We start from the raw sequence: 13,348 nt of genomic DNA, 5'->3' as shown, positions 1-13,348 counted from the left end.
AAGAAATGAAAGCAACACCAATAAAACAGCTAGAAACATTTAATACAACTTCATGCTGCCTGCGGCTCTTTCTTTGGAGAAAACAAAAGTTGCCCAAGGAACAGGTATTTCTAGATTGCTGATTAGGTGCGAGAAGTTGCACAGTATAACAACAAATTGGGACTTTCTGCCTGTTTATTGAAAATGCAGCTTTGTGGAAGCAGACTGCACAGATGTGATCATTATTGATACAGTTATTTTGAACACCACTTTTCATGCAACTGTATTGTATTTGCACAGCATCGCAGCTTCCAGTCCCAATGGCGCCCTGCGCAGGAACCGCTGGCAAGTTATTATAGACAACATTTACAGACACGTGCATAAGCGCACGCCATCTCGACTATGTCGATGGCACAGCCATATTTGACATTCGAAGTGAAGCGATGTCAAGGTGCTCCTCTGGGAAGTATCAAGCCAGAACACACCCAATTATTATTGATTAGTTGCTTGGGATTTTATTGTCATTCTAACTACTTTTTAGGGATATGTACCAATTTTATGACTAAATGAATGGCCATATCCAATATGGCGGAGGCCCCTTATGGCCCACCCGTTGGGACGAGTCTGCCGATGTCCAGGCACACAGGAAGGGGGAAGAGGACCGCAACCGCTTACTGTCCAGCAATGTTAGAATATTGTACAATTACACATTTCAGTATTTTACGTAATGCAAGTGAAATAAATGTACACACACACACATATATTTTTTAATTGGCTCATTCTACAACTGTTTACGTTTAAAAAAAAAAATTGTGTATTTGAATTGAAAATAAATACATAAAGAGAATACGTTTTCAAAATATTTTGGAAAACGAAGAATTTAATATTCTCAATTGGATCCTCCCTTCAAAAAATAATATTGACATATTGAGGATTTTAAAATGTCTCCAGTATTCCTTAGCAATAAATCATATGTTTTATGCAAACAAATACATTTTGTGATATCGGCAAGGACCTCATCGGAACGTGACTTCAATTTTTGCTTCAAATGATACTGCCTCAGGTACACGATGCAGGATGTGGCAAAATAGCATCTCAATTTATGCAGTGTGAAATACAATTCCGATTAATGAAAATTCTGTATGACATCTTGACTGCATGGGGCTCATATTAATTACATTGCTCATATGAATTTCAACTCTTGAAACAGAGAACATTTAACAAGCACCCAAACATCTCTTGTATATCCCGGCTGTGTCACCCTTTTTTTTTTTTCCCCTTCATCTCACTGCAGTGCGACTTCACTCAACCTCCACCCCCTCCCAAACCTTCAACCACACTCCATTTAATAGAATATCGATCCACGCCTTTGCCGCGGTGAATAAGCCAGCCAGCATGTGTGAGACACACATGGGGGATATGGTCAAGGTCATTGCCATGGTAACCTGAGCAAGGGGGTCTTCTGTAGCACGGGTCAGGCAGGTCAGAAGGGGGGGTTCATTTAGAGTCAAAAGCTAGAGATGGAAGATGAGCAAATTTTCCCACTACAAAGGAGAGTAATGACAAAATTAAATGGACACAACAAACAAATGGAATGGTTGAAAATGTAATCACTCGGTCTGTTCTGGGGATATGCAAGTTCGGCTAAAATTTCACGTTTTTACATTCAGTAGTTGAGACCAGCCAATGATCCACTTAAAAAAACACTTTTCTGCTTATATGGTCAGACCTTTATTTGTAACACAAACCTCAAATATGACCCAATTAATAGAGTATATTAAATGTAAAAATGCATTACCATGAATAAAACAAGCTCAACTGAATTCATATACATATAAAACAGAATCAATAGAAGACTGAATATGTTCAGAAGTTTTTAAATAGCACTTGTACGGTGCTTCAATACAGGAAAGAAGTCAAATTTGGCATTTCATGATCATGTAGCCTAAACCGATGATTATGATCATACGCGTGTATCAGCAAGACGTAACCAAGGTGGTGTATATCACACGGGCTCCATGAGCAGCTCCTCCATATTGGAGCTTTCCAGCTCTCGGAATGCGGCATGACTGCCGATCACGAACAAGGTCGCTCCTAAGAGGGGGGAAAAAATTATCTTAACGTTGCCTTCCATGCATCGTGGATGTAATTCTACTTTTGACCACTGGATGACAGCACACTATTGTGTTGGACACGATAAACTGCGTTTAAAGAACGTTTCAATCTAGAATTAAATAAGCTATTTATAGATTTTGAATTTCACTTGTTAGGACATAATTTACACTTCGGTATTGTCACGGCAGTTCATTAGTCAAGGAATAATAGGCAGCGAGATCACCATTGGAAAGATCTGAGTTATAATGGACTCACCCAGAACCCAAAAGACAGCAGCTCCGGCTCCAGCCAACCAGAAGACGGGTAAGGAGATGCCTCCGGCCAGACTCATCTGGTGCGGGACAGTCAGCTCCTTGCCTGAAACAAAAAAAAAACAATAGTGCAGATTAAAGACAAATGCAAAGAAAATGCGGTGCCTCGCCATGTGGCAGTTGGCCCAATTACGTACCGAGGATCACCAGCTTGGACTCCACCGATTTAAGGTGGATGATGTAAAAGGCACCGACGAAAACAGCCAACGCAATCAGTAACATGGGAGAGCTGATTCTGAAGATTCATGAAAACAATCCGGATAGCCATCATCACTGCAGTATACAACAGAAATAAAGCCAGCCATGCAACAAACCTCTGCAACCGCGCTTACATGCAGTAAAGGATGAGTCCAAGGAAGATGAAGGTATAGTTGCTATTGTACGTGTCCACGTTCTTTACCACACGCTGGCACATCTCGCCAAAGTTGCGGGGCTTCGAGAACTTGCGTTGGTCTACAAAGCTGGCCCATGGTCGGATGGACACACGCCGCCGGTCCAGCCACTCTTTGGCAATGCTGACTGAAAAGCCTTTGGGGAGGCCCAGCCTGGTGTGGGGGGCGATTGAGAAAATTTGACTTATTGTTCTGTGGAGTATTAGTAATAAACGTCTTACTTGGCAAGAATCCCAGCTGCACCAGCCGTGCCGGTCGGATGAGCATCCTCAGCACTAAAAACATCTCCAGCTTTGCTCTCCATGTCCACCTCGCAGTTCTCACCCTTGGGAATGTTAGTCGTGGCCTGCTTAATAAAAACGTGACATTGCAAAGATTGTTATGTTCCATTTTTCACATTGAGCACTACGTGATTGTGGTGGAAGTTAGCCAACAGTGGAAAGAGTGTGTTGTCAGTGGACCGGAAAATATTTGTCAGCTGCATGATAGGCGACTCCGACACGTCACAAAACAAATGTTTTGCATATCACGACACAAAGGGCATTTTACATATATAACACGATTTGATTCACTTTAAAAACAGCCAAAGACAAATTGAGTAGCTAATCTGCGACCAGTCGCTTCTTCGTCTTTGTTTCAAATACGTAGATAGTTAAACAACATAACGACACGCTTCCATTTCGCTTGGGTTTCACCCTAACAAACATAAATAAGGATATTTTGGATGAGTAATTGTAACAAAAAAAAGAGTCTCTCACGCAATAGAATTGTCCGTGATACCTCCGGGTCTTGACGGATGTGACGTATCTTGTTTCTGCCAAGCGACGTCCTCATCTAAAACCACGGATTTGAGATCAGCCTATGAATCGTTTCCTCTGCTTTAAAAGTGACGAAACTGAATAAATCGGACACCAGATCAGATTCGACGTGTACAACACATTTCATGAACCGACTCGGGATCAGCTATCGTTCTCACTTTAAAAGCAGATTACGGTTATAAATCTGACACTGAATCAGCGATAAAATGCGACGTCTCTGACCTATCATTGGTCACTTTCTCACTGTAAGGAAGTTGGCACGGTGTCTCGACCTAAGCAAGGAGGTGAGTATAGCTCCGTTGCTTGTCTAAATATCGTCTCTTCAGCGCCCTGACAGTTTAATGTATGTTGCTTCATGGGACAAGAAAGCGTTAATTCTTGACTGTAGCCTATTCTTGTGACGATACTTTAATTAGCGTAACGTAGCGATCACCATAATTATGCTGCGCTAACTCACGCTCATGCTGTGTAAGCACAATACAGTTACTGAGGGTTATACTCGATAAATGTCGTGTTATTAGTTATTCAAAGAGTAGTATTAAGTAAAAGTCCGTCATTTAATGACTTGTTGTAATGTTTGTGTTTCCCCTCGTAGTGACTCATTTGTCAATACCCCCGACTGGCGAACGACCAACTCTCCTTTTCACACAGAGGACATACTTTGGAAAGACAAATTTATTGTAATAAAAATAATAAGAGGTATGCGTTTTAAGTGGCTGTTTCTATCGTTGGAACACAGTTGGCTTGTTAGTGTTGCTAGCTTAGTAAAACGCTATCGAATATATCACACTATAAGAATCAATCGACCTAGATATCATAAACTCTTCAAATTATCAATTGTCGTATGTAGATATGTCCTTGCTGCACTCGAGTAGACCTTTCTGTCTACAATTTATTTTGCAGAATGAAATTTAGTGGGCAATGTCTTTATTGTTATTGATGGGATTAAATGGAAAATGAGCCTATCTAACGTGTATATATATATATATATATATATATTCCCCTTAATTGTCTCAACGCAGGGTCCGGGTGACTTCGCCATGGCAAGCTCCGTGCTGAGGCATTCACTCGACTGGGATGAAACAGAATGTCTCAACTTTTACGGGTTGCTGTCCCTCCACGAGGTCTTCAAAGTTGTCGGCTCTCAGCTGACCGAAACCGACATAGATGTGCTCTCCTTCCTTCTGAGTGAAACCTGCGCCTACGTTCACCCCTTGGACCCCACCGGCTGGACGGTGAAGCCTGACAAAGACGACCCTCTCGGCCCCGGCGAGGCCCCGAGTCCCAAGCTCTTGGCGGCCTGGAGGCGCATGCAGTCGCGGGTCTCCCCGTGGCCTGCGGTGGCTTGCTTCAAGCCCAGGAATGGCATGGAATTATTGCTCGAGCTGGAGAGGCAAGGGTATATGAGCGAAGGCAACCTGGAGCCGCTTCTGCAGCTCCTCAGAGTCCTCACCCGACATGACTTGCTGCCTCTTGTGTCTCACAAGAGGAGAAGAACTGGTGAGTGCCCAAGACCAATGGCACCACCTCAAAAAGGGTTAAAAAAAATCGTTTAATTCATGTTTTAGTGTATTGCTCGTGTTTGTTTAAAAAAAAAATTCCATGCGAGGTGGAATCATAATTGCAATATTGGGACAAGGTGGGGGTCGCAATTCCAAGTTTTCAAAATTGTGCAGTCTTGCCTTTTCTGTTGTTTTCATTAACCATGAAACAGTTTCTTGAATGTGTCAGTCTGTGTTTGCCCCCTTTGATGAATAACCACCACGTATTTTTCTGACCTTCCAGCCTCTCCAGAGAGAACTGACAAGCGATGCAGGATGGAACCCAGACAATTGCTGTGCACTTCTGGCCATAGGTCGCCTTCCTACAGACAAGCAGAAATGTCTCTTCCTCCCTCCACACAGCACGTGAGAACAGGTACGACCCGTTCCTCCAAAGCTTTAATTAGCGTTCCAGGAACCTCGTCAACTCAGTTACGTTCATCATCGTAAACTGTTACGACGCTGCTGCTCCGTTCGCAGTCTGTAGCGAAATGAAGAGCAACGACGCTGATATCTTTTCATTGTGTGCAGCAAAGTCAGGTTTATCGCAGGGGGGTGGAGTTGTAGAACTTTAAGAGAGTTTTGCGCTACGGTCAGATTTCAACAAATCAAAGTGGACCAAACAGCATCGTACGGAGGAGGATTAGGGCCAGTGAAGAAAAAATAATAGAATGGTGACAGGATTCTGACTTTTGTTTTCTCAGAGTTCTGACTTTAAAGTGAGAATTCCCACTTAAAAGTCAGAATTCTGACACGTTTAAGTGGGAATTCTCACTTTAGGGGGAGAATTCTGAGAATAAATTCTGTCACCCCCTCTTTTTTTTTTTTTTTTCTTCACAGCCCTAATACTCTTCCGTAGCATCAAAATGCAACTTGCTAGTTAAATCCAGGGGCTAACTCATTTTGCGTGGTCCGTGGTAGATTCCGACCCCACGGCGAGCGGAGCCTCCGTGCCGAGGCAGAGAAGAAGAAAGAGAGGGCACAACTGGAGTCGCAAGCCCAGGAAGACCGGCAGGCCATGCCAGCGACTGCCACTGCCGCTGCCGCCTCAAAAAGCGTCATGCAGTAAGAGCCGCATGCTCCATCTCTAATAGTCGATTGTCATCATTTTGCTCCAATCTCGTACATTTGCTTTGAGAGTTTTTTATTTTGCCTTCTCTATGGCGCGCCCCCAAACTGCTTTGCTGCGGCCGTGATGAAGTACATCAAACCTTTGCGCTCTAAGACCTTCTTGTCTTTGAAAGGGCGCACTTGTACGTCAGGAAGCCGATCCGCAATCGTGAGTGCTTTCAAACGCTTTATGTTTGGCCTCGCCTCCGTCCAAAACACGCTCAGGGTCGGACTCGCGCCATGATTCAAACACATCCCTCATTTGAATGTTGAGGTGGCGTGCAAGTCAAGGCAAGTGGAAACTTGAATGTCATGTTTGCTTAGCTTGTCGTTGAGTGTCATTGCTCATCTGATCTGCGTGGGACAAATCGTGTCGGGATTGGGGACAGCCAGACTAATTTGTCTTTTAAGAATATTCAGGAGTTCGGAACATTCAGTGTCTTATAGAAAAGCAAATGCCCATCCCTCGTTTGGCTCTGTCTACCTGCATTTCATTTTCCACTCCTTTGCTTTTCCACCGCGTTGGGGCCGCTTCAGAACTCTAAAGCGCTAGTCGCATCCTTTCGTTGCTTTTGGAAAAGCTTGGGATGGAGTTCTACCCCAACAAGTGGCCAACATCAACATCTGTTGACCACCCAATAACCGGAGTACGAGCAAACGAGGGCCGGCGTGATCAGCGCAGAACTTGAGTCTCTCGGCGACTCCCCGTTCCGCTGTAGATGTTTTCAATTGAGTCAGAGCAGAAATCCGGGACACAGAAAAGCAACTACAAACTTTGATGTTTCTATCCTCTTCGTTTGCACACAAGCGGCCGCAAAAAAAAAAGTAAAGACGATACATTGTGTTGTGCAAAACTGCTCTATTGCCACAATTGAACTTGCTGCTCACCTCGCAGACTCAAAACAATGGTCACTGTTTTCCACCTCGATTAATGACAAAAGTCGGATGGGGTTTTTTTTCCAGGGCGCGAGTGATGTAACTGTGAACATGTTCTTGCTGCTGTCCTGACTGCGTATTTGATTCTAGCAGGTTGACTCATGATTGTGCCTCAATAGGATGACGGACTCAGGCAGGCAGACTGAAGAGCAAAACAAAAAAGCACAACAGTGTGAGCCCATGCCTGAAAGGTAAAAGAGGCGCAACTCAAGCGGTGTTTCCCCTCAGTGTACCCTGAAATGCTGTCGCTGCTCACTGCCCAACCCCGCTGTCTCTCTTGCTTTGCAACACATTCTCCAAATAATTGTGAGAAGCCAAGCAAACGTAATTCCATTTGTCGAGTAGGTTTTCCCTTTGAGACAGACACTAGCGGATCAAGACTATTCTGAGATTTTAAATGTAGAAATATATCATCGGTATTTGTTAGAAATAGTTTGCCAAAATACGAGGCAATTCAACAACTGAAGATTTCCGCGCCTTGATCGCTGCTGCTGTTTTGTTTGGCTACTGCGTTCAAAGGGGCTCGACTTTTGAATGGCCAATTAAAGTGGGAATTGTAAACTGGACGCGCCACACAAATGTCAACCTTTGCGCCATTTTTATGTCATGTCTAGACGCAGAAAGTCTCTGTCCACAATTCCCGCGCCTGTTGTTTGTTTTTGCCACGCTAAATTGTGCTCAAATGGACTTGATGTGACAGCAGCACACGGTAAAAGTTTGGTTTGGGCAACCTCTTAAGCAAAGTCGCGTCTAATGTCAGCCGCCCCGAAGTTCCACCCTCGGCGGCGACTGCTTGGGTTTGTTATGCTAGTGAAGCGGCCGGTCAGCACATGTTCAACCCACTTGTCTCTTTCTCTCCTTTCTGTCTTTGCAGTTGTAAACAGATCGACAAAAGCGTGCCGTCACGCACGATCAGAAGGAGAACTCGTAATGTGCAAAAGTGTGCGAAGCGCAGTGCAGGGAGTTCTTTGCTTGAGGAGCGATTAAGTTGATGCTGCAGGGCCGAACGACTCCTTGTAAACGAATACTTCAACTTTGTTGTTGTTGGGGTTTTTTTTCCACGGTCAAGCTCTGGACAAAGTCAAGTGTTTATTTTTGTATTCTGTCTGCGATGGGTGCACTCTTCGTGTCCTAACAACATTTCACACAGGTCTTGATGCTCTTCCTAAAACCGCTGCTCACGTCCTTCCGTACGGTAAAGCACTTTCTTCTCTCCATTTGACCTGTGACCCTTCATGTTGTACACTTTTAGATCTTGCATTTGTTTCGCTTTTCTTGCTACTCGTGCAAGAAGCAAATCCAATCCGAATCATCATCATCGAATGGATCCTGATAGCGATAGAATTTGCGTCAGACGTTTGATTGACCGTCTTGCACTCATTCCGATGGATTCACTGTGAGCGAGCCAAATTGTTTTTCCATCGGTGTAATTACAGCCCTCGTTAAAGCGCTTTGCTCTTTTGCACAAATGTTAAGCGATGCGAGAATCGATGCCCGAATTTGACATTTGCCTTTCAGATGTTGGCATTTTGCAAACGTTGCCCCTCTGGAGCCTCGCGCGGGACCACACAGAAGAGGGGCGCTCCGTGTTGACTTTGAACACTCGTTAGCGACAGAATGATTAACCGGATAGAATGATGGCGTTCAAATTCTTGAAAATGACCTTTGTCCTCCATTTGAACGTTCAGCCATTCATTGATTGTCAAACCAACTATTTTTAGAATCAACTCAAGCCAGGATTGTCAAATGAACTAAATCGTACATTGTTTAAACGCAATTCAAGTCTGAACTGCAGCACCGCTGGTCTTAACCTGTTATTCCAAAATCTGATTGCATTTGAGGAAGTTGAATAAGCCAGACAAAATGGCCATTTTTCAAATCCATCTCAAGCAGTCATTTTGTCACTCACTGTCGAGAGAAAACACTGACATTGCGGTGACGACCAATCGTGGCTCAGCTTGTGAATCTGAAAACGGGTGAGCTGTGTCTGGCAGCCTCGAGATGTCTTTTTAAATCAACAGTAAAACACATAATGCCCCCCCCCCCCCCCCCCGAGATGGAGAAACGGGTCTGTTTGTCTGCTTAATTTCTGTTGCACAAACGCAAGATTAATCAGAAAACATCTGTTTGTGAAATAATTTGTTTCCACTTCTCACCAATTGATATTGTTAGACATTGCGAAAGCAAATTAATGGTCCTTCATTACTTCAGTAACGAGATTTGCATCTGCTTTGCTTTGGAAAACAAGGTTCAACAATTTTTGCTGCTTTTTCTGACACGTTACAGACCGAATCGTTCCTAAATCTTAATCAATTGACGTGTGTGCATTTTCTGAAATCATGTCTCGTTTCTGAGCGTTTGTTTTTTGCAGCCGATTCATCGATTCCTTGACAGACCTCGAGTCATTTTTAGTCACAGCCCTAAAATGTCCTGTTTTTCCCCTATACTAAGCGTAGTGGATGTGTTGTTTCTGGTGGAAGAATTTCCACCAGTGTTGTTCCACACTAAAGCGCGCTTTTGAGGGGGCGAGATGAGTTTCTGTTGCAGCCAAAGTCACCAAGCAGCCGCTTTCCACTGCGCACTTCTGGAATAGTGACACGGGGGGGACGCTCTGTCTGTCGGCGGCGCTCGTGCTCAGTACAGTATGTATCCTCTGATCTTCCTCCCTGCGCTGTTGCATGACCGCCAATCCTCTTCCGAGCAGATTTTACACTTGAGCTGGAACCTAGAAAGAAAGAAAGACAATTCCTGAACTGTACGCTGCAAAGCTTCCACCAAGAAATTTGCTGAGTGTGCAGCTGGCTCCGTGTCCAAGTCAACCGGTTCCGTGGCAGCAGTATTCATTTATCGTTGCCGGTTGGCTAAAACTCCATCTGACTGTGCTTTTTTTTTTTTTTTTTTTTTTCTTCTTTCTCCCCCTGGTTCTTGGCAACCTTTGTACCGCTTTTTGCAAAAGCTCAATCGAGAATGACCACGTGTACATTCCGGTTCAGTTGGTGCTCTGCTTACTCGGTTGCAAGCTCCTTTTTTGGAGAAACTGTTCTTGGATTCAGTCGCTTTTCTATGATTTGATGTGATTGATCAATGAAGGCTTCAGTTTTACCCACTGCGATCAAGCCAAACTTGGCTCTGCTCTCCATGTTGACGCAAATTCACTTTCAAAACCAGGGAAAATTACCGGTCACTCACTGGTAAAGCAGATTGGTCGTCGCTGTGTCGTAACACAATATTTTTCTTTTATTATTTGGATTTTTTTTGAATGGTCATAAAGTAAAAGTGAAAGAAATACATTTAAAAGAAACCACAAAAGCTTTTGCATGAAATTATTTGACTCGGACTACAGCAAAGAACATTTTTGCTATACTTCTAAGTTACTTTAAAACTAAAATATTTTTATTTTCACAATGTATTCACTATCTTAGTTGATTTTAGCCAAATTTAATAATTTTGCTGTGGATTGACGCAGCGCATTGGATACGGCATGTTTTCTCGACGCTTGTGCAAAGATTTGTGTAATGCTGAGCAGAGCCACTGTGCTATGCAAAATAGCAGCCAATATTATGTGTCTGATTCCTGTGCCTGTTTCTCTTCCCCCTTGTTTCAATTGCCCCCCCCCCCCCCCCCCCCCCCTCCTTTCCACACCACTGGATTTGTCCTCACTCACCATGGCCACGCTCCACTCAGACATCCGCCTGAGGGTGCGGGCCGAGTACCTGGAGCACGAAGCGGCACTGCGCAATGGCGTGTCTTCAGACAAGCGGCAACCTCTGGAGCGCCAGTTCGAGCTGTTCCGGCAGGCTGACTCGCTGCTACGCGCACGCGACCTGGGTGCCGTTGTGTGCGACATCAAGTTCACCGAGCTTGACAACCTGGAAGCCTTCTGGGTGGACTATCTTAGTGGAGCGCTGCTGGAGGCCCTCAAGGGGGTCTTCATCACCGACTCGCTGAGGGAGGCGGCGGGCTCTGAGGGCGTGCGGCTGCTCATCAGTGTAGACCAGGATGACTATGAGGAAGGCCGCCAGCTACTGAGGGCCGGCGGGCCGCCGCCGGTGGTGGACAAAGATGATCGCTGAGGGATGTAGGTGGACTTTTTATTGTACCACATTAACGTGCATAAAGATGGCAGGCCTTTGCTTTTGTGTGATACTTCTAGCAGCCGCTAGATGGCAGCAAGCGCCACTGACAGTAAGCCTTGAACCTTGGGTTTTGAGTTGAGACCACGAATGCTTTTGATTTGCATTTGAATTCACGTCCAGGTGCTACTGTGTAGGACAGCAGAAAGCGACAAGTAAGGACGAGGCAGAGAGGAACCAACAAAGGGACACTGTGGTAAACCCTGCTTAACCTGAGTCGCAATGGAATCAAGGCTAGTTGAGCGTTCACAAAGGGGATACATTCTAAATGCTTAAGGAGGGGCAAACCTGCAGCAGCAAGTTTTTTGTTATTTTGAGGTGTGTGACAAAACTTTGGAGACTGCCGCATTTGTTCTTTCTAATTCAAATCAGTTTGCAAATCAAACTTTGAGCCCTAAACTATGAGAACTTTATAGTCGCTGCAGGATAAAACTTCAGGCTCCATTTTTTTTTTTTTTTTTTTGCTGCCCAGTTTCTTGCATGAAGACGTCACAGTTTCAAAGGACCTCTGGTCAATGCAGTGTTGTACTTAACACGCACCTTATTATTCCTGTTGCCCACAGTCTCCCTGTGGGTAAAGTTTGTCTTACGGTCATTTTTGGGGACTGAGAAACCAAGATAAGTTGAAAGAATTTTTTTGTTTTGCTTCAGAATCTCACCCTTAGTTTATAATACACAATCTCCACTTTGCTGCGGTGTTCGAGTTTGAACGCTGGCCACATTTTCCGCACGGATACAATTTTGGCACCTTGCTGTAATATTTTTGAAGTGGAAAAGCCAGTCAAGAAAAACCCATCTTTGTGTCTTAACTTTGGTGACAGCAAAATGCGTCCTCTTAAGATAAGATAGGGGAATCCTGGATTGTCCTAAGAAGATAACCCCACAACTTGCGATAGCTGCGGTCAGTGGTCAGCAGATGACATGGGCGATTAGCTTCCGGCTTCGGCCGACAAGTCATTGCAGCAGCCCGGATGATAATTTCAGATGTGTTTGCGCGCATGAAAGCTTCCACTGCTCGGCAAGTCAAACGGGTACAAGACACGACAGTGTGTCGCTCAATATGAGTGATGTCGGGGAGATCAAAATCCAAAGAGCGGACATCTGAGCCACGATCATCCCCGCGAGAGTGTCTTTGAAAGAACACTGTCTGGTCACCCTGCTGGAACTAATACTGGGACTTCACTCGAAGGCCCCGATCAATAACGCTTTCGTACGGAAACCACTAGAACGACAAGACCGGCCTGGGCTGAAGGGCTGGACTCTGTAGGCCCAGACAAAAAGTTTTTTGTTTGTTTGTTTGTTTGTTTGTTTGTTTGTTTGTTTGTTTGTTTGTTTGTTTGTTTGGTTGGTTGGTTGGTTGGTTGGTTGGTTGGTTGGTTGGTTGGTTGGTTGGTTGGTTGGTTGGTTGGTTGGTTGGTTGGTTGGTTGGTTGGTTGGTTGGTTGGTTTTTGTAAATGTAATTGTTCTTTAAAAAAAAAAATCCTGGTAAATTGTTAAAAGAAAAAAAGGCTTGTCAACGATTCATGCTGTTGAACAGTATTAACATATCATGGGTGAAGACTAATAAAATTAATAAAGGTGTGGTTACTCTAAATCTGAGTTTTGTTTTTTTTAATTGCTTAAAATATACATATGCAGTGATAGCCTTGAGATACAAGTTTAGCCATCCGTATCTCGAGTCACCACTACTATACAATATGTAATCTGGTCATAGGGACTGAGTCCTGCCACACATAGCAAAAGTCTGCTAGTAATAGACCCCCAATCGTGATTTTAATCGTTTAAAGTAAAGATAGATGCATGTGAAACTTGGTTACTTCCCTGGCTTCCCTCTCAGTCCAAATGTATCGCTTTAGCATATTTCCTGAAACACCAGTTGGTGAGTACAAAAAACGCAAACAGGTTAATTTGTGACTATTGGGTCAAACTCAAAAGAATGTGTTGTCAATAAGCTATTTCAGTACATAAACTATTAAATAGGTAAATGGGGGCGGAAAGCCTAAAAGGCATCAC

General features: G+C 44.2%; 2 protein-coding genes across 3 annotated transcripts; one reads left to right on the top strand and one right to left on the bottom strand.

Moving 5' to 3' along the window:
* Window positions 1-1,569: 1,569 nt before the first annotated feature.
* Window positions 1,570-3,729, bottom strand: rabac1 (Rab acceptor 1 (prenylated)). Its single transcript, XM_085918088.1, has 6 exons — window positions 3,556-3,729; window positions 3,019-3,143; window positions 2,738-2,950; window positions 2,543-2,640; window positions 2,350-2,451; window positions 1,570-2,073 (listed from the first exon to the last, which is right to left on the bottom strand). The coding sequence occupies exons 2-6, from the start codon at window positions 3,099-3,101 to the stop codon at window positions 1,985-1,987; spliced, it is 585 nt and encodes a 194-aa protein (XP_085774214.1). The 5' UTR covers window positions 3,102-3,143; window positions 3,556-3,729; the 3' UTR covers window positions 1,570-1,984.
* Window positions 3,588-12,929, top strand: dedd2 (death effector domain containing 2). Of its 2 annotated transcripts, XM_085918086.1 has the most exons (6): window positions 3,590-3,899; window positions 4,211-4,314; window positions 4,638-5,115; window positions 5,401-5,532; window positions 6,078-6,221; window positions 10,887-12,929. In XM_085918086.1, exons 3-6 carry the CDS (start codon window positions 4,656-4,658, stop codon window positions 11,273-11,275), a joined length of 1,125 nt encoding a protein of 374 aa, XP_085774212.1. In that variant the 5' UTR covers window positions 3,590-3,899; window positions 4,211-4,314; window positions 4,638-4,655; the 3' UTR covers window positions 11,276-12,929. The 2 variants fall into 2 exon arrangements, with proteins under 2 accessions (XP_085774213.1, XP_085774212.1); XM_085918087.1 differs by lacking the exon at window positions 4,211-4,314 and having other exon boundaries at window positions 3,588-3,899.
* Window positions 12,930-13,348: the final 419 nt, after the last annotated feature.

This window comes from Syngnathus leptorhynchus, chromosome 8, assembly GCF_054491065.1.
Source record: "Syngnathus leptorhynchus isolate UIUO chromosome 8, UIUO_Slep, whole genome shotgun sequence".
NCBI lineage: Eukaryota > Metazoa > Chordata > Actinopteri > Syngnathiformes > Syngnathidae > Syngnathus > Syngnathus leptorhynchus.
Note: the sequence above shows the minus strand (reverse complement) of the source record. Positions and strands in the feature narration are given on the sequence as shown.